This window comes from Saccopteryx bilineata, chromosome 9 (genome assembly GCF_036850765.1).
Source record: "Saccopteryx bilineata isolate mSacBil1 chromosome 9, mSacBil1_pri_phased_curated, whole genome shotgun sequence".
Lineage (NCBI taxonomy): Eukaryota > Metazoa > Chordata > Mammalia > Chiroptera > Emballonuridae > Saccopteryx > Saccopteryx bilineata.
In genome coordinates this window covers 48,706,037-48,732,998 of record NC_089498.1, presented here as the reverse complement: position 1 = coordinate 48,732,998, position 26,962 = coordinate 48,706,037, and the positions used below count along the sequence as shown (strand labels likewise).

The 26,962-nt window shown below is 41.5% G+C and overlaps 1 protein-coding gene across 3 annotated transcripts in view; it reads left to right on the top strand.

Moving 5' to 3' along the window:
- STAMBPL1 (STAM binding protein like 1) overlaps positions 1–26,962 on the top strand; it is a 56,135-nt gene that overhangs the window by 25,972 nt on the left and 3,201 nt on the right. The window contains exons 2-9 of one of the 3 annotated variants that reach the window (XR_010727093.1): positions 4,856–4,938; positions 9,895–10,112; positions 13,649–13,724; positions 16,890–16,985; positions 19,301–19,658; positions 21,173–21,297; positions 23,174–23,311; positions 24,552–24,683. Coding sequence is in view for 2 of the 3 variants with exons in the window: in XM_066243145.1 (XP_066099242.1) it covers positions 4,909–4,938; positions 9,895–10,112; positions 13,649–13,724; positions 16,890–16,985; positions 19,301–19,658; positions 21,173–21,297; positions 23,174–23,311 (1,041 nt within the window). In the remaining variant the exon portion in view is untranslated. The remainder of the gene's footprint in view (positions 1–4,855; positions 4,939–9,894; positions 10,113–13,648; positions 13,725–16,889; positions 16,986–19,300; positions 19,659–21,172; positions 21,298–23,173; positions 23,312–24,551; positions 24,684–26,962) is intronic. The other 2 variants (XM_066243145.1, XM_066243146.1) reach the window with 2 other exon arrangements.

Genomic DNA, 26,962 nt, shown 5'->3' with positions numbered 1-26,962 from the left:
GGGTAGATAGTGAGACAGATTCCTGCATGTGCCCGGACTGGGATCCACCTGACAACCCTGTCTGGGGCTGAGGATCGAGTACATAGCTATTGTTAGCACCTGAGGCTGATGTGCTAGGACCAGTTGTCCTATCCTCAGTGCCTGAGGCCACGTTTGAACCAATCAAGCCACTGGCTGCAGGAGAGGAAGAGGAAGAGAAGAGGGTGGGGGTGGGGGAGAGAAGCAGATAGTCACTGTGCCTAATCTTCAAAAAAAAAAAAAAGTGAAGTCTGAATTTTTGTATCAATCTCCCAATTTTTAAATGTTGATAACTTAAAATTTTAAATATACTGTGACAATCAAATCAAACATTTATGATGACTAAATGTTGCCTTTGAGGCCGCAGTTTATAACATTTGATGTGTTTGAGGGTTTATGCAGTACTTATTCTAAAGGAGTGTGGACTTCTAAATGGATAAGTGGGCTCTCACAGGCTGGGCAGAATTTAGATAAGCTGTGGGAGAAAAGGAGAAAATGAGGGTATTTCTGTTTCTCCCTGTACCTGGGCCAAAGCTGTAGAGGGAGGCAGGACCGGCAGAGTGCTGAGGTGGGTGGGATAATGGAAGATTTGTATTTATTTCATCATCAGTACTGGCAATAGTCTTCCTGGTGACACTGAAAAATTCTTTCTAGGTTAAATTTATTGCACTTGTCAGAATACAGGCCCAGCTGCCTAAACAACAAAGTATTAGATAAGATAGAAATTTGTCACAATAGTCTGCCTATAAGCAAAACACACTGCTTCTCTTCTTGCTTTGCCATGGCTCCTCCTTGTGACTGAAGATGGCTCACCTGTGTGGCAGCTTTCCAGCCAGTAGAAGGGCAGTGGTGGAGAGTGAAGGTGTGTCCCTTCCTTGAAAGGGCAGAATCTAGACTTTCATCACAGTACTTCCATTCACACCCCATTGGCCAGAATTTGGTCATGTAGCCATACCTAAGTCCAAGAACATCTGGAAAATGTAGGCTTTACCTGGGTGGCTTTGTATCAGCTAAAAATTACTGTATTGCCCCATGTATAAGACAATCCCAGCCCTGGCCGGTTGGCTCAGTGGTAGAGTGTCAGCCTGGCGTGCAGGAGTCCTGGGTTCGATTCCCGGCCAGGGTTCACAGGAGAAGCACCCATCTGCTTCTCCCCCCCTCCCCCTCTCCTTCCTCTCTGTCTCTCTCTTCTCCTCCTGCAGCCAAGGCTCCATTGGAGCAAAGTTGGCCCGGGCGCTGAGGATGGCTCTATGGCCTCTGCCTCAGGCGCTAGAGTGGCTCTAGTCACAACAGAGCAATGCCCCAGATGGGCAGAGCGTCGCCCCCTGATGGGCATGCCGGGTGGATCCCGGTCGGGCGGATGCGGGAGTCTGTCTGATGGTCTCTCCCTGTTTCTAGCTTCAGAAAAATACAAAAAAAACCCCAAACAAACAAAAAAACACACTAAAACAGACATTTATACACATATTCAAATAAGCACTGTATGAACTTGGACCTCTAGAAATCTTCACTATACAATTGTGAGAGTCTGATGGTGTAAAAATAAAAAGCAAATGTTTTAGTAATATTATGAAAATAATATTGACCTGACCTCACACACCCTTTAATAGGATCTTGGGGACCTTTTCTATACTTTAACAACTACTGATCAAGAGAGCATAATCTATTTATGTTTACTTTGGTAGTCGTAACATATTACAACTGAAAAGTGCTAGGACTGAGGATTAAAACATAAAAGAATTAAGACAGGACCATGGCCATGGAGTAGTTAATGGTCAAAAATAATAAACCAATCTATAAACTTTTTTTTTTATATTAGATTTTAGGGTAAGTTGGTTTCTCTCTATTTTCTGAATTATAAATAATTTTATGTGTGGGAATTAATAGTGATGGGTTTCCATCTATAGCAATCTAATAAATTCTGGTGTCTAAGAGATATTGAATTGAACATTTTGTATAACATTTAGAGGTTCCTTACAGAGAAGTCTGTTGGATTTTTGTGCATACTTACTGTTGCTTTTGGGCCCCCCCTCCCCAGCCCTGAACCTGCCTCTTCTCACTTGGCACCTCCCACTGCCTCCTGGGAAATGTAGTACTCTATATGCATATTTGCATTTTTGGCCACCCTTGCAGCCAGGCTGCAGCCATGGCCCCGAGGCTCTGCCGGTCAGATCCCTCCATCTCATACTTTGACATAGAAACTAGTTTCAAGAAGAAATGGAGGCTGCTCCACGTTTTCCAGGGCAGCAGCAGGTGTTGCTGGTTGGAAGCTGCAGGCTCCCCAACCCATCAGATCGGTGCTGCTGTGTGATTTGGGGGTGATCTTTCTGGATACATAGCCTCCAAGCCCAATTTCTCTGGCCTTCCTGGAAAATTCCATTTAAACATTTAAAAAAATATTTTTTCAACTATTGTCAACATACAATATTCTTCCTGGAAATCTGTGATCTTTCCATTATCTTCTGAATTCAGGAGTCAGCGCCTTTGCTTGCAAGTAAGAGTCCTGTGGACAAGCCCTGGCCGATTGGCTCAGTGGTAGAGCGTCGGCCTGGTGTGCAGAAGTCCCGGGTTTGATTCCCAGCCAGGGCACACAGGAGAAGCGCCCTTCTGCTTCTCCACCCCTCCCCTTCTCCTTCCTCTCTGTCGCTCTCTTCCCCTCCCGCAGCCGAGGCTCCACTGGAGCAAAGATGGCCCGGGCGCTGGGGATGGCTCCTCGGCCTCTGCCCCAGGCGCTAGAGTGGCTCTGGTCGCAACAGAGCGATGCCCTGGAGGGGCAGAGCATCGCCCCCTGTTGGGCGTGCCGGGTGGATCCCGGTCGGGCTCCATGCGGGAGTCTGTCTGTCTCTCCCTGTTTCCGGCTTCAGAAAAATACAGAAAAAAAAAAAAAAAAAGAGTCCTGTGGACATAGTCTCAGATGCAGTGTTAGGAAACTTCCTGTCTCACAGTCACCTGGGCCACATTCTGACTCTCACTGCCTGTTGGTGGGCTTATAACACTGGATTCAGAATCCTTGTGCGTGAGTGCCAGGAGCCTGCATTTTTAAAAAGTCCCCGGTTTAGGTAATTTTTAGATAAAGTAAAACTTTAGAACTGCTGTTCCAGTGTTTCCAACTCTTTGAATGATTTGTTCTGAGTGTAAAGATCTGAGTAACCTCAGAAGGTTTTGCAAGACCTTAATCAGTGACTAATATTTCCCTGTTCCTTTCTCTTCCCAACCAGCTTCAAATTCCCCATAAGTCTATCTTCAACTTTTGTAATGTCTTTTCCCCCTAGTTTTATTTCTTACAGAGCAGTGGTAATTTCCCAGATGGGGTGGCCTACATTCTGTGGTGCCAGAATTAATTTGGGTTTTAAACTACACTGTGACCGTCACTCTGTCCAGGTCATTTCTTCCTTGTGCATTTTTGCAGCCTACAGGCTTAGATCTCCAGGGATCACTGGAAAGGATGAATGGGAAAGACTAGAACATGTCAGGTGACTTTCTTTGAAGGGTTTTTCAGCCATGGATGCAGGCCAAAAAATAACATGGGTGGGTTGAGCGATATACTTCCAAAATTTCTAGAATCAAAGGATGTTATAACTTGAAAGAATGTAGCTTAACCCCTCATTTCATGAATGAAGAACTGAGCCAAAGGTACCGTGTGTGTCCATCATCACATTTGTGACTAGTGGAGCATAAAGGCCAAAATTATTTTAGAAGAAGTGGGAAGTGGTGATGCAAAGCTTGATTAAACTAGCATAAAGAAGTGGGAGACTAACATTTGAGTGACTATTTGAACTTGGGTACATTCATTTAACATCTCTGAGCCTCAACTGCAAAGTAAAGAGTTCTCAGTAAGATCACACCAGCAGACTCATTCTGGGTGCTAGGCAATAATTGATTCTCTTCACAACTCCACTTTTAAGAAACCATAACCACCTGCAGTTCTATATTTTCAGGAAGTTATTTCCAATGGTCTTTCTAAAAAACTGATATTATTATTATTATTTTTTCAACTGAGAGGCAGGGAAGCAGACAGAAAGATTCCCACATGCGCCCCAACTGGGATCCACTCGGCAAACCCCCGTAGGGCGATGCTCTGACCATCTGGGGCTGCTGCTCCCTAGCTTGGGCAACCAAGTTATGTTAGTGCCTGAGGCAAGGCCATGGAGCATCCTCAGTGCCTGGGGCCAACTTGCTTGAAACCTTTCCAGCCATGGCTATGGGAGGAGAAGAGAGAGAAAGATAGAGAGAGAAAGGGGAAGCAGAGTGGTGGAGAAGCAGATGGTCACTTCTCCTGTGTGCCCTGACCAAGAATCAAACCCAGTACTTCCACACTCTGGCTGATGGTCTACCACTAAGCCAACCAGCCAGGGCCCAAACTGAGATTATTAAAGTTATTTCAATTTGTTCACATACTTCTGAGGCAAAAATAACCCTGCAGTTTAAGATTTGATTTGAGACTGGAGTGTGTGTGTGTGTGAGAGAGAGAGACAGAGACAGAGACAGAGAAGAGATGAACAGATAGGGACAGACAGGAAGAGAAAGATGAGAAGCATCAATTCTTCATTGTGGCTCCTTAGTTGTTCATTGATTGCTTTCTCATATGTGTCTTGACTGGAGGGCTCCAGCAGAGTGAGTGACCCCTTACTCAAGTCAGCAAGTAACCTTGGGCTCAAGCTGGTGAGCTGTGCTCAAACCAAATGAGCCCGTGCTCAAGCCGGTGACCTCAGAGTTTCGAACCTGGGTCCTCTGCGTCACAGTCTGATGCTATATCCACTGCACTACCGCCTGGTCAGGTGAGACTGGAGTTTTTAAAAAAATAACCCAAGCTCTGCCTTTTTTGTCTTTGAAACAGATGAAGTGATTGAGAAGAAACAGTGAACATCTTCGTTTTGTAGACAGGACACCATGGATCAGCCACTTACTGTGAATTCTCTGGTAGGTAGCACCAAACGATATTTTATATGTGGTTGGAAGTCCCAAAAAGGAGAACAGAAAGAAACCAAATGTGAAATAAAGTCTAACACTTGTCGTTTTTCATCCATCTGTGCGGTCCTCTCCTTTGAGGAAGTGATTAATGAAGCCATCTCTGCTAGAATTAAAAATAATTTTCTTTTTCACAGGAGTGTGAAATGTTGATTTATCTAGTTAGATTCGAGGGGTGTAGTCCTTTAGCAGGACACTGGAGAGAAGAATTTCAGAGTTGACTTTCTAGCAGGTCCATCTGCCTCTTCGTGCCTCAGCTTTTTACCTTGCATGGTACTGACCGAGGGAAACATATTGTGTTTAACACCTAAATGTTGCTTTAGGATCTTGTGTAAATGTTTGCATTTTTGAAACTCTTGTTTTTCTCACTTTCCCCCTTTCAGCCCAAAATGGTGCACATTTTCTCTAGCTGCACCTTAGAAGAAGCAGTGTGCTGGAGAGGACACAGCAGGGGCCTTGGGATCGATCACATGGATTAGTCTGTGTCCCAGATCGGTCTTCCAGTGGAATGTAGGCGCATTATATAACCTCCACGGCCCTGTTTTTGTACTCTGTGCCTTATGACAATTGGAAACAATATATATATATATATATTTTTTTGCATTTTTCTGAAGCTGGAAACGGGGAGAGACAGTCAGACAGACTCCCACATGCGCCCGACCGGGATCCACCCGGCACGCCCACCAGGGGGCGATGCTCTGCCCACCAGGGGGCGATGCTCTGCCCCTCCCGGACGTCGCTCTGCTGCGACCAGAGCCACTCTAGCGCCTGGGGCAGAGGCCAAGGAGCCATCCCCAGCGCCCGGGCCATCTTTGCTCCAATGGAGCCTTGGCTGCGGGAGGAGAAGAGAGAGACAGAGAGGAAGGAGGGGGGTGGTGAGAAGCAAATGGGCGCTTCTCCTGTGTGCCCTGGCCGGGAATTGAACTCGGGACCCCTTGCACGCCAGGCCGATGCTCTACCACTGAGCCAACCGGCCAGGGCTGGAAACAATATTTTTAATGCACCCTATTTTGGAGGCTTGATAAATGGAAGCTGTCATTGCCACTATTCTCCTCCTTAGGACCCTCCCCAACCCACTCACTGCAGCCTGTGGGTAACCCCGAGAGCAGCAGTGTACTGGATACCTTCTATACACAAAGCTTAGCACCAGAACATAACGAAGTGAAGGTGCTTGCTCTGAAGTGGGTTATGACCTAACGTTCTCTCTCTGCCCAGAAAGGGAGCTTCAAAGGAGCTCAGCTGCTTTGAGAGTATGTTTGAAGGCTAGAGAATGGTAGCATTTTTTTCATTTTCTGACCCCATGTTGTGGGATAATAAAGGCTTCCCCCTTTGTACCTATGCAGAGGAAGGCATCATCCTTACACATTGTCTTGTGTGGTTTTCTAGAACATATGTAGGAATAATTAAAATTTATTGGATGGTCAATTAAAAATGAACACCTAGGCTTTTTTTTTTTTAATCTGGAAATTTTGTTTTTCCATCCAAGAATCTCACATGCAAATGAAACATTGATTGATGAAAGCATTAAGTTATTTCCCACTGTACCTCTGAATGAATTTTAAGTTTGGGGGAAGGATTAAACCATTCCATAAAGGAAAGATAAACTTTATGTTTATCTTCCTTTAAAAAGATAATCTAATTATAATCATGTTGCCCCCTTTTCTCTTTCTCTTTCCTTTATTTGGTACATTTATTGATGATCACTTGTGTTGTAAGAAATATGCTACAACCCAGCAAAACAAAAGGGATGAATGGAAAATGATTTTGTTCATAAAAGGAGTTCATAAGAAATCAAAAACATGTGCACACAAATAATTATAATTCAGTGTGGGTTAAATTGTAATAAAAAATGGACAGATTACTCTTGTACCTAGAAGAGGTTGGAATCCTCCTTTAGAAAATTTCCTGATTTCCATAAAATGTTTTTCCAGTCATTTCTGATGTCATTGAAGCATTTATCTATAGTCAAGTCCAAATATTTCCATGTAGTGCTGTTGCACTGTCCCGGTGAGTGTGATTGGGGAAATGTGGAGATGCTGCTCTGTGGTGTCAGAGGCATCCCAGGTGGAGAAGATGGTGTACACCAGGGGTCCCCAAACTATGGCCCGCGGGCCGCATGCGGCCCCCTGAGGCCATTTATCCAGCCCCTGCCGCACTTCCGGAAGGGGCACCTCTTTCATTGGTGGTCAGTGAGAGGAGCATAGTTCCCATTGAAATACTGGTCAGTTTGTTGATTTAAATTTACTTGTTCTTTATTTTAAATATTGTATTTGTTCCCGTTTTGTTTTTTTACTTTAAAATAAGATATGTGCAGTGTGCATAGGAATTTGTTCATAGTTTTTTTTATAGTCCGGCCCTCCAACGGTCTGAGGGACAGTGAACTGGCCCCCTGTATAAAAAGTTTGGGGACCCCTGGTGTACACTCAGGCCTGAGCTTTAGAGTTCACAAGCTCCAACTCCTGCCGTTGGTGGGGGGAAACCTCTGGCAGCGTCTCCGACATTAATTAGAGTCTTTCAGGGAATTAGGAGAGCAGCGTCACAAGGTTTGCATAGAAGTGAGAGTTTGTTAATTTAAGGGGAAGTCACTTAGAAAAGATCTGAAAATTGATGTTGCTGCCAGTCACATCTCTCCGATTTTAGAATTTTGAACCAAGTGAAATAGATTTAAGATGCCAGGGAGGATCATAATCAAGTTCACCCTTTAGTCATCGTAGGACCTCAGGAACTGGAATCAGACTTGCAACCTACCCTAACAGCCCGAGGGGGACTTGGGAAGCTAAATTTGTTCTGGGCTAACTCCATTTTTGGAGCTTCAACAGATGATAGAGGCCCTGGCCGGTTGGCTCAGAGCGTCGGCCTGGCGTGCGGGGGACCCGGGTTCGATTCCTGGCCAGGGCACATAGGAGAAGCACCCATTTGCTTCTCCACCCCCCCCCCCCCCGCTTCCTCTCTGTCTCTCTCTTCCCCTCCCGCAGCCAAGGCTCCACTGGAGCAAAGATGGCCCGGGCGCTGGGGAGGGCTCCTTGGCCTCTGCCCTAGGTGTAGAGTGGCTCTGGTCGCGGCAGAGCGACGCCCCGGAGGGGCAGAGCATCGCCCCCTGGTGGGCAGAGCATCGCCCCTGGTGGGTGTGCCGGGTGGATCCCTGTCGGGCGCATGCGGGAGTCTGTCTGACTGTCTCTCCCCGTTTCCAGCTTCAGAAAAATACAAAAAAAAAAAGAGATGATAGAGCAGCGGTTCTCAACCTGTGGGTCTGGACCCCTGTGTTTTGGTCATTCGACCCCCGTCGGGGTCGTGACCCACAGGTTGAGAACCACTGTGATAGAGTGTTCTGAAGCAGTGCCTCTCAAACTGTAATATGCATAAGTGCCTCTAGGAAACTAGTTAAAACTTCAGACCTCTCTCCAGGGATTGTCTAACCAGTTGATATTGATGCTGCAGCTACAGGGACCACACTTTGAGAAGCACCGGTCTAAAGCAGGAACCTGAGGGCCAAATTCATCTGTTTGTTTGTGTAAATAGAAATTGGAAACAAAACCAAAGTCATTCTATTACTATTGTTTGTGGCTGCTTTCATGCCAGCAGAGCTGAATAGCTGTGATGGAGACAGTATGGCCCACAAAGCCTAAAATATTTGCTGTATGGCTGTTAATAGGGGGGAAAAAAAGGCAAAGCAACAAAATACAGTAACTTATCTTTTTTGCTTTTCTGAAGCACTGGCTTTTCATTTGTTGGTTTTTTGTTTGTTTGTTTTTTGTATTTTTCCAAAGTTAGAAGCAGGGAAGAGGCAGACAAACAGACTCCTGCATGTGCCCAACCGGGATCCACCCGGCATGCCCACCAGGGGGAGATGCTCAGCCCATCTGGGGTGTTGCTCCATTGCAACTGGGACCATTCTAGTGCCTGAGGCAGAGGCCATGGAGCCGTCCTCAACGCCGGGCCAACTTTGCTCCAATGGAGCCTTGGCTGTGGGAGGAGAAGAGAGAGACAGAGAGAAAGGAGAGGAGGAAGGAGAGGGGAAAGGTTGGTGAAGCAGATAGGCACTTCTCCTGTGTGCCCTGACTGGAAATCAAACCCGGGACTTCCACATGTCGGGCCAATGCTCTACCGCTGAGCCAACTGGCCAGGGCCAGCACTGGCTTTTTATTGAATAATTAGGTAATTACCTTGAGTGTACATGTTCTGTGTTTTTCCAAATACATACAGATGCTGTTTTTATTAATAAAATACAAATATATTAATATCACTGACTTGTTCTTAGTAATTATTATCATTATTTTATAGTCTGGGACAAATTAGTGTAATTATTGTTCTGGAAGTCTGATTGTCTTTTTAATGTTAAAAAAAGGATGGAAGAGGTGTCCATATACTTTTAAAGGCTTCTCCAGGACTTATTGGTGGAGGTTTTTTCACTTGGTGAAGATGTAGGGAGGACCAGAAAGCTTTTTATATATTCTGAAGTAGAGTTGAAACTTGATCCTTAATTCTCAAATCCAAGCTATCTCTTGGAGGCACTATGGGGTAGGACATGAGCTCTACCCTGGCAGGAATCCTTCTCTTGGTCTGCCTTATATGGTCCAGGATGGCAATAGTCATGAGAAAAAGGAGCCAATGATATTTTACTTGAAATGACCTAAAACATTTACATAATAGGAACTTCCAAATAATTTTATCCTAAAATCTAAAAGAGATCTTTCCTCAATAGAAATGGATGTTTACCCTGGAGATATGTGTCTTTTTATGTGTGTAGATCCTGTGTTGAAGCAAAAGACTTTGCTTCTATCATCTTACTATCTCTCATGAAAAGCTTTTCTTAAGTATCAGTGTCAGGTGTTTAGTACAAAAATTACATGCATCCTTTCAGTCAGATTCATTTCTACTTATAATCAGGGTTCACATTTTGCTTGACAGAAAAAGTTAGCTGCTATGCCTGACCACACAGACGTTTCCCTCACCCCGGAGGAGCGGGTCCGAGCCCTGAGTAAGCTGGGCTGCAACATTACCGTCAACGAAGACATCACTCCGCGCCGCTACTTCCGGTCCGGAGTGGAAATGGAGAGGATGGCGTCTGTGTATCTGGAAGAGGGGAACTTGGAAAATGCCTTTGTTCTTTATAACAAGTTTATAACGTAAGTCTTTGAAATGAGAGAATAAGAAAAATATTGAGGTGATATACTCAGTTTGGATGCCAGGAATGTTTTTGAGTTCGGACCAGTTTTACAGTCTCCCAAAACATTAAATGGGTAAGTTTTCAAATGAACTAAGTAAATGTACTCAAAGGCATCCCATATCATGTCTCAGGCTTAGGGATGGGGAGAAGGTCAGGGATGTGATGAGCACAGAGGGACGAGATAACTTCTCAAGTGGCCAGCACGGTAACCTGCATGCCCTTGTCTTTAACACTCTTCAGAAATAAAGTTTCTTGTTTCATGCTGCTCTACCTCTATAGGAATGTGAGCTTTATGAGAGCAGGAACCATATTGCAGTTTCATCTACAGCAGGGGTCCCCAAGCTACGGCCGGTGGGCCGCATGCGGCCCCCGCCACACTTCCGGAAGGGGCACCTCTTTCATTGGTGGTCAGTGAGAGGAGCATATTGGCCATCTCATTAGCCAAAAGCAGGCCCATAGTTCCCATTGAAATACTGGTCAGTTTATTGACTTAAATTTACTTGTTCTTTATTTTAAATATTGTATTTGTTCCCGTTTTGTTTTTTTACTTTAAAATAAGATATGTGCAGTGTGCATAGAGATTTGTTCATAGTTTTTTTTTATAGTCCAACGGTCTGAGGGACAGTGAACTGGCCCCCTGTGTAAAAAGTTTGGGGACCCCTGATCTATAGCATCTGGGACATGCCATTCACATTTTAAAAATTTGATTTGATGGGTTGAAACTGGGGAATGTGTTGGCAATTGTAGGAAGGCTCTGATTCAGGGATACGGATACTGTAGCAATCAGTTTCAAGTTAGGTTTTTTTTAAGCAATTTATTTAGCTGTGTAATAATGCTATGTAGAAAGGAGCTTCCAAAATGAGTGAAAGTGGCTACCTCAGAACAGCTGTGTGAAATATCATACTTCCCATTAGAGATAGATACAGATTGTAACATATCCTAGTTTAAGATTTAACAGGCATTGGATTTGAATTTTTCTTATCAATTTGCCAGTTTACAGGTAGGGAAGAGCTGATTCCAGTAATTATTTAATCTAAGCTGAAGCCCTTATTTTTTGTTTTTAATTGCAAGTCACTTGTTGCTTAATTTCACTAGTTTAGCTGGGGACTTAACCTGAGAACATTTAAGAAGTTGATGGTTGACAACATTCGGCCTACCTGGGAAAATCAATTGTTTCTAGAAAATTAAACAATAAAAATGAAATTGCGGGTTATCAATTATCATTGATATCACATTTTCCAAAATCTTTTATTTCCTAACTAGTGTAAGTTACCAATAGATAATTTTTTTGTCACTTTCTGCATGACTTTTGCACCCAATCCTATGGAATTATAAGTGTGATAAACACTAGACTCTGAGCTACTGACTGATCAGAATTTTTTTTTTTTTGTATTTTTCTGAAGTTGGAAATGGGGAGGCAGTCAGACAGACTCCCGCATGCGCCTGACCGGGATCCACCCGGCATGCCCACCAGGGGGTGATGCTCCGCCCACCTGGGGCACCCGCTCTGTTTTAACCAGAGCCATTCTAGCACCTGAGGCAGAGGTCACAGAGCCATCCTCAGCGCCCAGGCAAATTTTGCTCCAATGGAGCCTTGGCTGCGGGAGGGGAAGAGAGAGACAGAGAGGAAGGAGATGGGGAGGGGTGGAGAAGCAGATGGGTACTTCTCCTGTGTGCCCTGGTCGGGAATCGAACCCGGGACTCCTGCATGCCAGGCCAACGCTCTACCACTGAGCCAACCAGCCAGGGCCTGATCATAATATTTTAATTCTCTTCTGTCATTAACCATGTGATAATCTATAATTCACTACCCTCCATTTCTTAGCTTCAAGTGATTTGTGAATGAATATCTACGAGGTTGCTTCAACTTGAAATATTTGTGACTTTATTCTGTTTAAAAAGACTTAGGCAACTAAGAATTTGTGTAGCCTTTCTAAGCTTTGAGAAGTGAGAGTTGTGATATCATTCCAGTATACACTATAAGTGAGATGAGGAATGCTTGTGCACCTTGTAAACAACAGAACATCAGTCATTTATAAAGTAACACATGATAATTGATCAAAAATAGTATTCATAGCCCATCACTCTCTATTAATGAAGGGTCATTCATTTATTTAACAAATATTTATTGAACACTTATTATGAGCCAGACACTGTTCTCGTTGGGGACACATCCAGTGGAGCAATATCTTGTGGAGACATTACTTCCACCTTACCTGGAAGTATGCACCTGGTTTGCTCTAGGATTTTTCTTTACTTCTGCTGTCCTTTTTCCTCAAATAGGCATTGTAAAATAATTCCTAATTAGCACCTAATCCACTCAGGACACTGGCTGTCATTTCTCTTAGCTGCGAATTTTCTTCTTTTTTTTTTTTCTGAAGCGAGAAGCGAGGAGGCAGAGAGACAGATTCTTGCATGTGCTCAACCAGGATCCACCTGGGATGCCCACCAGGGGGCGATGCTCTGCCCATCTGGGGTGTTGCTCTGTTGCAATTGGAGCCATTCTAATACCTGAGGCGGAGGCCATGGAGCCATCCTCAGCGCCTGGGCCAGTTTTGCTCCAATGGAGGGGCAAACTGGCTGCAGGAGGGGAAGAGAGAGAGAGAGAAAAAAAAGGAGAGGCAGATGGGTGCTTTTCCTGTTTGCCCTGGCTGGGAATCGAACCTGGGACTTCTACATGCTGGGCTCTACCACTGAGCCAACTGGCCAGGGCTGCGAATTTTCAGTTAAAGAGTTTTTGATGTACACACCATGACACTATGGATTCATCAGAGGTCCTATGAGTCTTTTTCAGTCACGAGAGGGATTACATTGATCTTTCCAAACTTTTAATTTTTACCTGATTTTTTGTGTTGCCCCCTGCTCACATGAATAAGATGATGCTGATTTGGGATTAAGTATCCAGAACCTGAGGAAGACCAAAGCGACCTGATCTATTTATGTGGAGCATCCTGACCCTCTTAACCTTAATGCTTAGTGCACTGAAGCTTAAATACCCTGTGGTGCCAAAATCATAGTCAATGCCAACATTTATTTGATGGAAAGGTAGATGAACTGAATATAGGTTAAATAATATTTTTTTCTTTCTTTTTTTTCCAAATGAGAGGAGGGGAGATAGAGAGACAGACTCCTGCCTGCACCCTGATTGGGATCTACCTGGCAACCCTCATCTGGGGCCATGCTCGCAACTGACTAATTTTAGCACTGGAGCCATCCTCAGCGCCCAGGACAGTGCACTCAAACCAATCAAGCTATGGCTGAGGGAAGGGGAGAGAGAGAAGAGGGAAGGGTGAAGAAACAGATGGTTGCTTCTTCTGTGTGCCCTGATTAGTAATTGAACATGGGCCGATGCTCTACCACTGTGCCAATCTGCCAGGGCTGGTTATAATGATTGAACATTTTCCTTTTTGAAAAGGAGGCTTATTTTAATAGTAGAAACGAACACTGAGCTTTTTCTATTATATAATGCTAAAGACGTGCTTTCTCCTTCTCTAGCTTGTTTGTAGAAAAGCTTCCCAGTCACCGAGATTACCAGCAATGCGCGGTACCCGAAAAGCAGGATATTATGAAGGTATTGTGGGGTTAATTCTTCCCTGTGGGTTCAAATACCCCACAAGTATCATTATTGGTTCACACTCCCTTCCTTTCTTCCTGTCTCATCCTCTGGAGAGTATAAGCACAAAATGTTTCTTCCATTAGCAAAGATGCTTCGATTTTTTCTTACACCTTTAATTGTCATTACTAAGCCAGTGTGGGATGTGTAATTGAAACTGGCTTGGGGGAAGGGGAAGGAAAGAAAGATTTTTATTTGTTCATTTTAGAGAGGAGAGAGAGAGGGAAGGGGAGGAGGAGCAGGAAGTATCAATTCCCATATGTGCCTTGACCAGGCAAGCCCAGGGTTTTGAACCGGTAACCTCAGCATTCCAGGTCGATACTTTATCCACCACGGGTCAGAAAAAGAAAGAGATCAATAATGTGGAAGAGACGTTATGGAATGAAGAAGGAATGATTTCACCATTTCTTTCAGAGATTAAGAGAATGGCTATTTCTCCATATTTGTTCAAGATAGTCATTTTGGTTGGTTCTAATTATATTCCATGTTGTCCCAAATCCCTCAACTATTTGAAAATCGCTATTGCTTATTAAGGTATGAGCCTAATAGATAATAATGAGTTTAGGGATGGCCTGAAGTAGTCTCAAAGAAAAGGAAGATTGTTGAAACATATTTATTCCTAATCAACATTTGAAACATATATAATTTTAGATATCTGTAGCTGAGAATGTATTTTTTTTTTTAAAAGAGAAAGAGAGACAGACAGAGAAACAGACAGGAAGGGAGAGAGGTGAGAAGCATCAACTTGTAGTTGTGTCACTTGAGTGGTTCATTGATTGCTTCTTGTATGTGCCTTGACTGGGGTGGGGCAGGGGAGGCCTCCGGCTGAGCCAGTGACCCCTTGCTTAAGCCAGCAATCTTGGGCTTCAAACCAGTGACCTTTGGACTCAAGCCAGCAACCATGGGGTCATGTCTATGATCCTACGCTCAAACCAGTGACCCTGCACTTAAAGCTGGATGAGCCTGCACTCAAGCTGGCTACCTCAGGGTTTTGAACCTGGGTCCTCAGCATCCTAGGTTGACGCTCTATCCACTGCGCCACCACCTGGTCAAGCTGAGAATGTATCCTTTCAAATAATATTTTTAAAATGTTTTTCATTCATTGCTCTTAAAATAGTTTGGGTTGCCTGACCGGGTGGTGGCGCAGGGGATAGGGCATCAGACTGGGATGCGGAAAACCCAGGTTCGAGACTCCTAGCTCACCAGCTTGAGCCCAAGCTCGCTGGCTCGAGCAAGGGGTTACTTGGTCTGCTGAAGGCCCACGGGTCAAGGCACGTATGAGAAAGCAATCAATGAACAATTAAGGTATTGCAACGTGCAACAAAAAACTAATGATTGATGCTTCTCATCTCCCCATTTCTGTCTGTCTGTCCCTGTTTATCCCTCTCTCTGAATCTCTCTCTGTAAAAAAAAAAATTAAAAAAATAGTTTGAGTTAAGCTTATATGAAGGAAGATAAAAAATACACACACACACACACACAGCCAATCACAGCATGAAATTTTAAATAACTCTCAAAGGGTATTTTACCATAAATGGAATAAAGGCTCTCTCTTACCACTTACATAGGGACTTGAAGCAGAACTCAAATTCTGTCAAATGGTCTCCTACATTTTTAAAATTTTCTATGCACACTCATCTGAAGGCTCATTCATTTCCTTGCCTTTGTGTATAATTTTCTCTCAATTCTCTTGTTCATTCTTAATCTTAGAGAATTCTGTATGGAAACCAAAGGTCTCAGGCTGCCAATGTGACTCATTTACTCTATGTTAGGATCATTCTTGTTTTTACTTGTAGGAAAAATTGTCCAAAAGTATGTACATTTTCTTTGTTTCCGCTTGTTGAATAAATGGAGGAATGGATGAATGGATGACGCAAGATTAAGAGAACAAAAGTTTTTTTTTTTTTAATATTAATATTTTTTTATTAAATTTAATGCAGTGACATTGATAAATCAGGGTACATATGTTGAGAGAAAATATCTCTAGATTATTTTGACATTTGATTGTGCTGTATACCCCTCCCGCAAAGTTAAATTGTCTTCTGTCACCTTCTATCTGGTTTTCTTTGTGCCCCTCCCCTCCCCTAACCCCTCTCTCCTTCTTCACCCCCTCCCCCCTCCCCCAACCCCCTCGCCCCCGTTGCCATCACATTCTTGTTCATGTCTCTGAGTCTCATTTTTATGTCCCTTCTATGTATGGATTCATCTCAGTTTTTTTTCTGATTTACTTATTTCACTCCGTATAATGTTATCAAGGTCCATCCATGTTATTGTAAATGATCCGATGTCATCATTTCTTATGGCTGAGTAGTATTCCATAGTATATATGTACCAAAGTTTTTTAATCCACTCGTCCTCTGACGGACACTTGGGCTGTTTCCAGATCTTCGCTATTGTGAACAATGCTGCCACAAACATGCGGGTGCATTTCTCCTTTTCAAGCCGGAGAACAAAAGTTTTAATGGCTATAGTCAGGAGATTTGTATTCTAGTTATAATGGGTCCACTAGCTAGTTGTATGATACTGAACAAGACTTTTAATTGCTCTAGGCCTTTGTTTCCTCATCTCTAAAAAGTGAGGGAAAGGTTGTACTTGAAATATATCAGAGTTCTCAGCCATTAGCAATCGTGGGGAAGTTGTTTAAGATCCAGGTTCCCCTGCTCCTTCCCTACAGTAAAGATGTTGATTCAGTAAATCTGGGATTAAAGATGTTGATTCAGTAAATCTGAGAATCTGTATTTTTATAAACAGTATGTCAGTGCATTTTATAGTCTGTCAAACCTAGGAGTAGCTGTCTACCATGTTCTTCAGTGTTCCTTCTAACTTGGATGGCATATCATTTTTATGCTATGGAACGTGTAGTTAAACCCCCTACCTAAAAATGGGTTACCTTCCTAAACAAAATGCATAAACATTACAAAGGGCATAATTTCTTCCCTTCCTTACTAACAAGTAATAGTTTGGAGCCCTAGTAAAAAAGAGATTTAATTTTTCCACCATCATCTTTGGTTACTTGTGTCTTGATTTCTAATACACATTCCAGCTGTTTTTCTTTCTCAGCTGATGATCTGAAAGACTATACTGAAAATCCCACTAATCAATATGTGTATATATTTTTAAAAGAAACTGAAGGAGATTGCATTTCCAAGGACAGATGAATTGAAAAAGGACCTTTTAAAGAAATATAACGTAGAATACCAAGAATATATGCAAAGCAAAGTAAGTTCAATTGGTACATTCATTTCATAACTTTTCTGTGCAAATATATTTTTGAATTTTATTTTCATTTGCATTTTATAAATGTCATATGCATTCTAATTAAAAATTAAAGATGCAGTGATGTAACACCAATAAAAAATTCATGTTGATATCCAGGTTAAGCACTTGCACCAAAGATGTGGTATTTTTATTTCCCTACTACAGCATCTAATAAAGTGATGCATTAGAAAGTAGATTTCCTACAGTGATTGAAATAGAGCTTTTTGACCAACTCTTGCCAATGTAACCTTGAGCCAGGTGATGGCTCTTTGATGATGAATGGAGGTTGAGGAGCCAGGGAGAACAGGTTTCTGATGTATCTAATTTATTGGCCTTGGAAATGTGAACTAGATTCTGAGATATTACAGTGAGTATTTTATCGAGGTAGAATTATAATTGTATGAATGAAATACAGTCATATCACCAAGGGGTGATAACTTTTGGATTATTAATGAATAAACAATAAAAATGATAATGATGTCTAAGAGACTGAAAGGCATTAAAAGAAGAAATTGGCCAATCAGTTTATAGGATACTCACATTGAAAACATGAATTCTTAATGTTTTCAGTTTTATTGTAAAGGTTGTTTTGCTTTTTTTGTTTATATGTGTTATGTGCTCTGAAAGTTGTCAGTTTTATTGACTCTCACTTCAGTTAATTCTCAACATGGTCGCAGAATTTCTCTCCTTTTTGGGGGGCATAGCCAGAGGTCAGATTTGAGGGAGATGTTTTGACAAAGGGACAGAGGAAATGTTGAAATCAGAAGATTCCCGCAGGAGTGGATATTGATTATTTGATTTGAACAATGAACGATAAAAATAATTCTGGAGGCTTGGACAAAGCAACAGCAGGGGAGAAAACAGCCCAGCTGAGACTCCCTGCCATGCTCTCAGCATGTCTGGTCATCCCTCAGGATTCCCTTGGGAGAAACAGCTTCAGCAGCTGATGCACAGTCTGCCTTTGGCGATACAAATTTCCCAGTCCACAGGAGCAGTATCCCACATGGAGGTCATGTAGAAATCTTTGGGGGGATAGCATGGCAGCTGTTATGCCTAGGACCAATGAACAGATATACCGGTAAGCCTTTGCTGTAGGCAGCACCTGTATCCCCTGGGTGCCCGTTAGAAGTGCAGACTCTCGGGCCCTACCTGAACCTGCCGAATCAGAATATGCGCTGTAACAAGACCCAGGATGGTTGTGTGTGTATCCACATGCTGCTGTAAGCTGTGCACCCATCCCTCTACCTGACAGGAGCTCCCAAAGTCTAGTTTTCTTAAAATCATTTGAGGAGCTTATAAAAAAGTTATATTTTCTTACCAAATTATACGTGGGTATTTTTGATAAGTCTTGGGAATCTTCATTTTTAACAAAAGTCCTGGTTCTTTGTGATGACAGGACTGCATTTTGAGAGCCATTGCTTAGTGATGTCCTTTCTTCATAAAGTTCCAGCAGTATGAGTTCTAGAGTCACATGCAAAGGGTTCTTGGGCAGCATCCCCCAATAGAACTTGCGATGATGGGAAGTTTCTATGTGGCACTCTATCATGGGAGCCACTAGCTGCATGGTGCTTCAAACTTGACTAGCACGATTGAGGAACTGAACTTCTAACTTCATTTAATTCTAATATTTACAGCTTACAAAACTTAGGGAATATTTCAGAATGCACTTTCAAGATCAGGGAACGTGCAGATACTCCAGTACTTTCAGCCTTTTGTATACTGCATTTTCACCAATGAAATAAAAGTCGGTTTTGCACCTCATTTCCATAACTGAACAACTTTCTTTGACTTGTCATTTGCTTTTCTGATGTTCTTGTTTAATTAAAAAAAAAATCAAGTGCTTCTTTTTTTTTATTGCTTCATATTTATTTTGAAATATATATATATATCCTAATTTTTGTAAGCAGTGTACTTAAACTTACATAGCCACATATGGCTAGTGGCTATTATACTGAACAGTGCAAGCTGGGATGATATAAGAGCAGACCATCCCGACCTTGATTTTCTAATATTGAACAGCACAGGGGTATGGAAGGAACTTGATTGTCATGACCTGTCTCTGATAAAATATGAGTGGATTTAGATCTGCTCTCCAAATTGATTAAGGGGCTTTTGCCATGACATTATACATTTTTCTGTCTGTCGCGTGAATGTCCGTGGGCAGATTACAGTAACTAGTTATGTCTCTGTCTGCTGGAAGATTGAAATGTCTGATCCCAGGTTGATGTTCTTGCCTTGGAAACTCACCTTTTGTTCTGGCAACCACATCTTTTTAGAACAAATATAAAGCTGAAATTCTCAAAAAACTGGAACACCAGCGATTAATAGAGGCAGAAAGGAAACGGATTGCTCAGATGCGACAGCAGCAGCTGGAAACGGAGCAGTTTCTGTTTTTTGAAGATCAACTCAAGAAGCAAGAATTAGCCCGAGGTCAGATGCGAAGCCAGGAAACACCAGCGCTGTCAGAGCAGATTGATGGCAGCGCTTTGTCCTGCTTTTCCGCACACCAGGACAGTTCCCTGCTGAATGCCTTTGCCGACCAACCTAATAAAAGTGATGCAACCAATTATGCTAGCCACTCTCCTCCAGTCAACAGAGCCTTAAAGCCAGCTGCTACTCTAAGTGCTGTTCAGAGTAAGTGATAAAATGTGCCCTGAAAGACATTGGTTCTCTTCTAATGGAACTGTATTTCTGAAACAACTGGGAGGGTCCTCATTTCATTATTAATGGTGATATGTACATGAACGATATGTACATGCAGACAGAGTTAATCTTTCCATATCATATGGCTTGTACTATATGTACCCTGAAAAAGCTCTCTTTAATAATAAATGGAACCGTATATGGTACGGGGATTTTAAAAAGGAATTGCCAGCATTGTTTTTTTTCTCTTATGGTTTTAACCAAGAAACACATAAATCTTAAACACATACTGGAGATGAAAGAAAATGTTGAGAACTTGCCTGACCATTTGAATTTTAATGGTTAGCATTTCCCTGGGCCAGGAAGATCTAGTACATATGGGTTGTTAACTTCCAGATAGATTATGTGTTTCTCTCAATAATTAGTGCTGCTTAGTACCGTTACATCTGTGCTGGCAAGTTTTCAAATCAAATGGCGAATCCTTCCTAGCAGACGCTGTCAGATGGAGTTTGTGTTTCTATTTATTTTTTATTTATATATTTATTTATTTTGCGACAGAGACCGAGAGAGACAGAGAGAGGGACAGATAGGGGCAAAAAGACAGGAAGGGAGAGAGATGAGAAGCATCAATTCTTCGTTGTGACATCTTAGTTGTTCATTGATTGCTTTCTCATATGGGGGGTGGGGGGGAGCAACAGCAGACCAAGTAAATGACCTCTTGCTCAAAACAGATGAGCCCACACTCAAGTCAGCAGCCTTGGGGTTTTGAACCTGGGTCCTGCGCATCCCAGTCCGACGTTCTATCTACTGCACCACCGCCTGGTCAGGCTTTCTATTTATTTTTTAAGAGACATGATAGGCAACCACTTAATATATTACTCTATGTCTAATTATTTCTGAAACCATCATCTTATTGTTTAATTATCATCAATTTTCATAAAGATACAAGTAATGTATAGGAAACACAATAAAGAATATTCATTCCGTGTCTTACAGGCTCAGATGTAGGCAGTGCAGCCTAGGCACTTCACAGTATATCTGCTTTATGCCAGAGGAAAACTACACATACATGGAAATAGTTGACCCCCGGGCATAAGTACTTGCACTTTGTCATTTATTTATAAAATCATTTATATGCCGAGGGTAATTTTACCTTCCTTCTAGTCAGTGTTTACTGTTTTTTAAATAAAAATTTTATGTATTGACTTTAGCAAGAGAGGAAGGGAGAAAGAGACAGGAACATCGATCTGTTCCTGTATGTGCCCTGACCGGGGATCAAACCAGCAACCTCTACACATCAAGGACAATGCTCTCACCAACCGAGCTATCTGGCCGTGGTGTCAGTGTTTACTTTTAAGTGCTTTAAACTGACACATGGAAAGTGGAGCCTCTGATCGTTTCACTTTTGATATTTGTATTTATTTGCAGTCCCTTGCCAAAAACAGTTTTGAAACATGGGACGTAAGATTGGTCTTTGAGTTTCTTCTCCCTTTTCTGTTTCTTAGATTTAGTGGTTGAAGGACTGCGATGTGTAGTCTTATCAAGAGATCTTTGCCACAAATTTCTGCTGCTGGCGGAATCGAACACAGTGAGAGGAATAGAAACCTGTGGAATCCTCTGTGGGAAACTGGTACGGTCTTCGTTTCGGGTCTCCGCACAGGAGACTTTCAGAAGTGCTGATGTTCTTGAGATAAGCAGAATAAAAGCATCCTAAGAGTTATAAATACTAGGAAATTAACTTTGCATAGATTAATTTTATAAAACTACTGTCATTAGTCACAAATTATTCTTCTAGAAAATGGATGACAAAATTTTAGGGATTACAGGTTCTTTGGATTTTCAAGACCCTCTAGTTTTATAAGAGAAATGGTTAGTTTCACATACATTTATATAATTAACTCTGCCTGCTTTTATCTGCAGGAGGTATCATTTAGCCACCCTTTTTCAGATCCATGTGGACTACAACTAGGGTTTTGTTTTCTTTAAAACAATTGTTTCAACAAACTTCAGTCTTATGGTACCAGCCATATTTAAGTATGGAAGATTTTATCGAAATATTTGATGATAGACAATGTCACAATAGAAGGAAATAAATAAGAAGATGCATTTAATTTCCCACTTGCAAGAAAGATGAATAATGTTTCTTTGAAAGTGTCCTTTCATAGTCTCTTTGGGTATAAGTTTATATTTCTGGATCCAGGAACATTTTCAGTTCTAAATATTTCATTTGGAGGCTGTTGTTTAATTGAGTACATAATATGCTTTATTCAACACACATCTTTTACTGTATTCCAGTTTTGCATCACCTTTTTCCTGTAGGAAGGGACACAGATGACAAGGACAAGAGAATGACCTGCCATCTCCTCCCCGCAGTTACCTTATTTGCCCTTCAGGAGGCAGAGTGCTTGGGATGCTTCCTCCCTAGGGCCATATGTTGTACTTGGTTTAATTCTTTCCTTCCTTCCTGCTTGCCTGCCATTCTCCATTAGACAGATATTTACTGAGTACCTATAAGTGTCAGACACTGTGCTAGGTGCTGACATTCAGAGCCTACAACAGCCATAGTCTCTGCCACATGACGCTTACACGATGCTTGTAAAACCAGACAGATAGTTAATTATAAATAGGGCTGGGTGCTCTCAATGGAAATGCAGAACCATGAGAATGTGTAACTAGAAAACTAACCTTGTCTAGGAGAGTCTAGAAGGGTTTCCCTGAGAAGTGATCTTTATACTAGGCATGAAGAATATATGAAATAAAGTTAGCCATGAGTGAGGGGCCGGGATGGAGGGAAGAGTTGTAATGAAAGCTGATAGACACTTCTAAGCCCAAGGAGGGAATGCTGTGCATGGACGGACAACTCCGCACAGCACCAATGTCTTTTACCTGAGGTTCCTACCACCACTTCACAACCCCCTTATTAGGACTCTTGTCTTTTACCTGGGGGGAGGTAGTTTATTTTAACTTTCTCTTGATCAAATTGCAAATCCAAAAGATTACCTTAATTATGGAAAGTCCCAGAGAATCCCCCTAATAGTAGAAGGAAGTCTTTGATTATAGTTAAGAAACAAGATCATCAACCTCCAAAAACCTTAGAAATGCCCTCTAGTAACACCACAAAATTATTGACCTCAGATTTCCCCCTCCAAACAAACCTGTTACTATTTTGTTCTGATTGTTCATTACAGCTGCAATATATCAAAACATTATTTATTAACAAAACTGCCATGGACCAACCTGGGGTGCTCATTCTTATTTATGGTACATTTTCTATTGTGAAAATGGATTTTAAGCTCCAAATTGCTGACTCAGATTTTTGGCATGTAATCCATTTTCTGGTTCGGTTCGGTACTTTGTTTTTGAATTGTGATGAGATGAGGGTGGGAAGATGATCATGCACGTGGTGGGGCAAAAATTCAGGATTGTATGTTGTTGTTTTTTCCTGCCATATGCTTTTTCTCCCCTCTGTCAGTAGATTATTTATTTTTTGCTAATTGTTTTTTTAGACACATAACGAATTTACTATTACCCACGTAATCGTGCCAAAGCAGTCTGCAGGACCAGACTATTGCGACATGGAGAATGTAGAAGAGTTATTCAGTGTTCAGGATCAGCACGACCTCCTCACTCTGGGATGGATCCATGTACGTTTGACCTTTGGGTCTCAGTTATTGTGTGTGTGAAAGTGTGTGTATGTGTTTGTGGTGTGCTGTGCTGATTTCCTTCATATGTAGATACAGCTTAATTTAAATAGATCCTTATTATTTTTTTTAAGTATAATAAATCGCATCACATTAAAGCATTTTCTTCAATGTTAGGTCGTGTCTAAATCTAACAAATCTAAATTTGGCGAGGGTTATAATATGCTTTCTTTCCTACCAAGTTAAAATAAGGACAGACATTTGGAAATTTAGTGACTTGTTTTGATGATTATTAGCTAGTGTAATGGAGGCCTAGTGAGATTTTTAATTAACTTGTCTAGATAAATATCAATGTTCTTTTTCCCTTTGCCATGGATCTAAAGTAAATTAAGAAAATTTTGGAGAATGTTTCTTTTAAATAAGTGTTTGTACGTATTAAATAGGGACCATATACACTCCACTGCATCTCCCCTACAGGTGAGTGATGTATAAACTGTATAAATAGCTGTGGAGTAGGGTCAAAAGGATAAGGCCAAAAATATTGGGTTCCACCATCCAGCCTATCATTAGGAACAAGAAAGGGCTTAGGAATTAAAAGATGTGAGTTTAATCTCAGCCCTGCTAAGAATTTATTATAGGAAAATATGGCAAGTTATTTAAGCAATCTAAGTATCAGCTTTTCTATTCATAAAATAGGAATCATAGTAATTGACTTAGGATGATGGTGAGTGTTAAATGAAATAACATTAGTAAATTTCCTAGCACATTTTTCAAGGGATTCAGAATATTGAGGTTGTTGGGGTTTTGATAATAATAGTTTACTTTTCCTATTCTTGGTATAATATCTCTGGGGGATAGTCTTCCATTCAATCCTACACATCTGGCCTTGGGGTAAAAACAAGTCATCCCACTGTTATGGGATGCTGGCCAGGATTTCCAGGGCACATCCTGGAGAACTGCAAGAGCCCCTGAAGACTGATGTAACCGTTTTAAAAAACTTTACTTGCTTTATAAAGAAGTACTGAATAAGGGCAGGATGCACCACACCCACACCCACACCCACACCTACACATATATATGCACCCACAAAATCACCAAGCATTTGGTGGTCTATAATTTAGAAGGGTAGAGACTTCAGACCCAGTTCCACCTATAAATAACCATGTGTCAGGACTCCTAACCTTTTTTCCAGGTTCCTTCATTGACCAAGTGGGGCTAATGCAAACCTTCTGTCCTTCACCAGATTTGTGTGATCTATAAGCAAGATACCAGGTTTGAAAGCCTTGTGAAAAGTATAAACTGCCTCTCAAATACCAGAAGTTATTTATAATGGAGTTTGCAAAACATTCCATATATCTATTTGTTTTCCTTAACAGTAAGTAATGTGCCTTACTGTTTGCTTAGAAATTGCTGAATTTTAAAGGCATCATTTAGTTAATGTAATCTTTTTGGTGATAAGAATGTATTTTAAAACAAAAAATAATTGTTGCAAAGACATTGTGATATAAACTTAGAATGACAGTCCATTAAATGTATTTACATTGAAAAGTCAGTGTTAGTTTATCTTACAAAACATTTTCCAAATTAGAAATAAAAGCTTTTCCCTTATGTCCTGTGGATATAATATATAGCATAATGAAGTTAAGTCATTTACGTAATAAATTTGGCATAATTCTAGAATTTCAGGACTTTATATTTAGCAAGTGAGAGAGATGGACAGAGAGACAGAGACAGGAAGGGAGAGAGATGAGAAACATCAACTCGTAGTTATGCCTTAGTTGTTCATTGATTGTTTTCTCATACGTGCCTTGACGGAGGGGGGGGGGGGCTCCTGCTGAGCCAGTGACCCTTTGCTCAAGCCAGCAACCTTGGACTCAAGCCAGCAACTTTGGGCTTCAAACCAGTGCCTTTGGGCTCAACCCAGTGACCATGAAGTCATGTCTATAATCCCATGTTGAAGCCAGTGACCCGGTGCTCAAGCTGGTGATCCTGAGCTTAAGCCAGCGACCTCAGGGTTTTGAACCTGGGTCTTCTACATTCCAGGTCGATGCTTTATCCACTACACCATTGCCTGGTCAGGCTAGAATTTTAGGATTTTGCTTTTTGTTTATTTCACTATACCAAATTGTTATGGTTCAACAAAAACACTAAAATGTTATATTATATATCTAAACATCAATATTTGTAATGACTTTTTGTGATGATTTTTCTATTGGCATAATAATAGTAACAAATTCCACAACTAGTTCCTTCCAGATAAAAATTAGTCACTGGAAAGAAGGGCTTAGTCAGAATCAGACAGATCTGGAGTAGTGTTTAGGCTTGGCAGCTTACCTAGCTCTGTGACCTTCAGCACATTATTAATGTTTCTGCTTAGCTCACTTTCCTCCTCTGTAAGATATGGGGGTAATAATAGCACTTATTTTGTTGCTGTAAGAATTGAATGAAATGATTCATGGAAAGTGATTAGTTCAATTGCAATGAATGACATCTGCTGCTATTGTTTTATCATTCTCATCATTTTTATCTCCATAGAGGAGGTGGGGAGGTAAGCACCATTCTCCCATGGGACAGTTGTTCTCATGGAGTCAGTGTGATTCCTCCTGGTGGCGACAAGGGCTCAGAATGTCTTGTGGTGTGCTCTCAGTATGGAAAGAGGGTGACAGGTGGAGGGATTTGTGTACTTGACAGTCCACTCCCTGCCTCCAGAGCACTGGAGTTCCTTTGAACACGTCTTACTTTCTCACCAAGACATAGAAGGCTTTCTGTACTAAGAGAAGGTTTTCGCTGAAACAGATAACAGGCAGTCAGACCCTCCCCTACATGCCTTCACTAAAGATTTGGGTTTTAGAAATGAGATAATTTGCATTCCTCAGTTGATCTAGTTCTTTGTAGATTGAGTTATTTTTTTTTCCTTACAGAACATGTATCTTTTTGTAAATTGGTATCAATGGATTCTCATCTTCATTTTAGTAAATATGCTGGAAAGGAGTTTTAAAATCTTACATTTCTTTAACAAACCATAATGGCATGGAGCTATCTATTTCTGTGAGCCTATGACTATTAGTTATGACAGCAGTAATAACAGTGAGTGGTTACATTTTTTTTTTCTGTGTGCTAGGCACTGTTGTAAGCATTTTACATGGATTATCTCACTTAATTTTCATAATTCCATGAAGAACATGATTATTCCTATTCTATAGTTGGTGAAATGGGCGTGAGGAGGTTAAGGAATCTTTGCAGTGTTATACAGCTGGGGAGTGATGGAAGCAGGACTCAGAGAGTGCATGCCAAGGACCCTTGTCTCATGATTTAAGTCAGGGGTAGTCAACCTTTTTATACCTACCGCTCACTTTTGTAACTCTGTTAGTAGTAAAATTTTCTAACCGCCCACCGGTTCCACAGTAATGGTGATTTATAAAGTAGGGAAGTAACTTTACTTTATAAAATTTATAAAGCAGAGTTACAGCAAGTTAAAGCATATAATAATAATTACTTACCAAGTACTTTATGTTGGATTTTCGCTAAGTTTGGCAGAATATATCTTTATAAAACAACTTACTATAGTTAAATCTATCTTTTTATTTATACTTTGGTTGCTCCGCTACCGCCCACCATGAAAGCTGGAATGCCCACTAGTGGGCGGTAGGGACC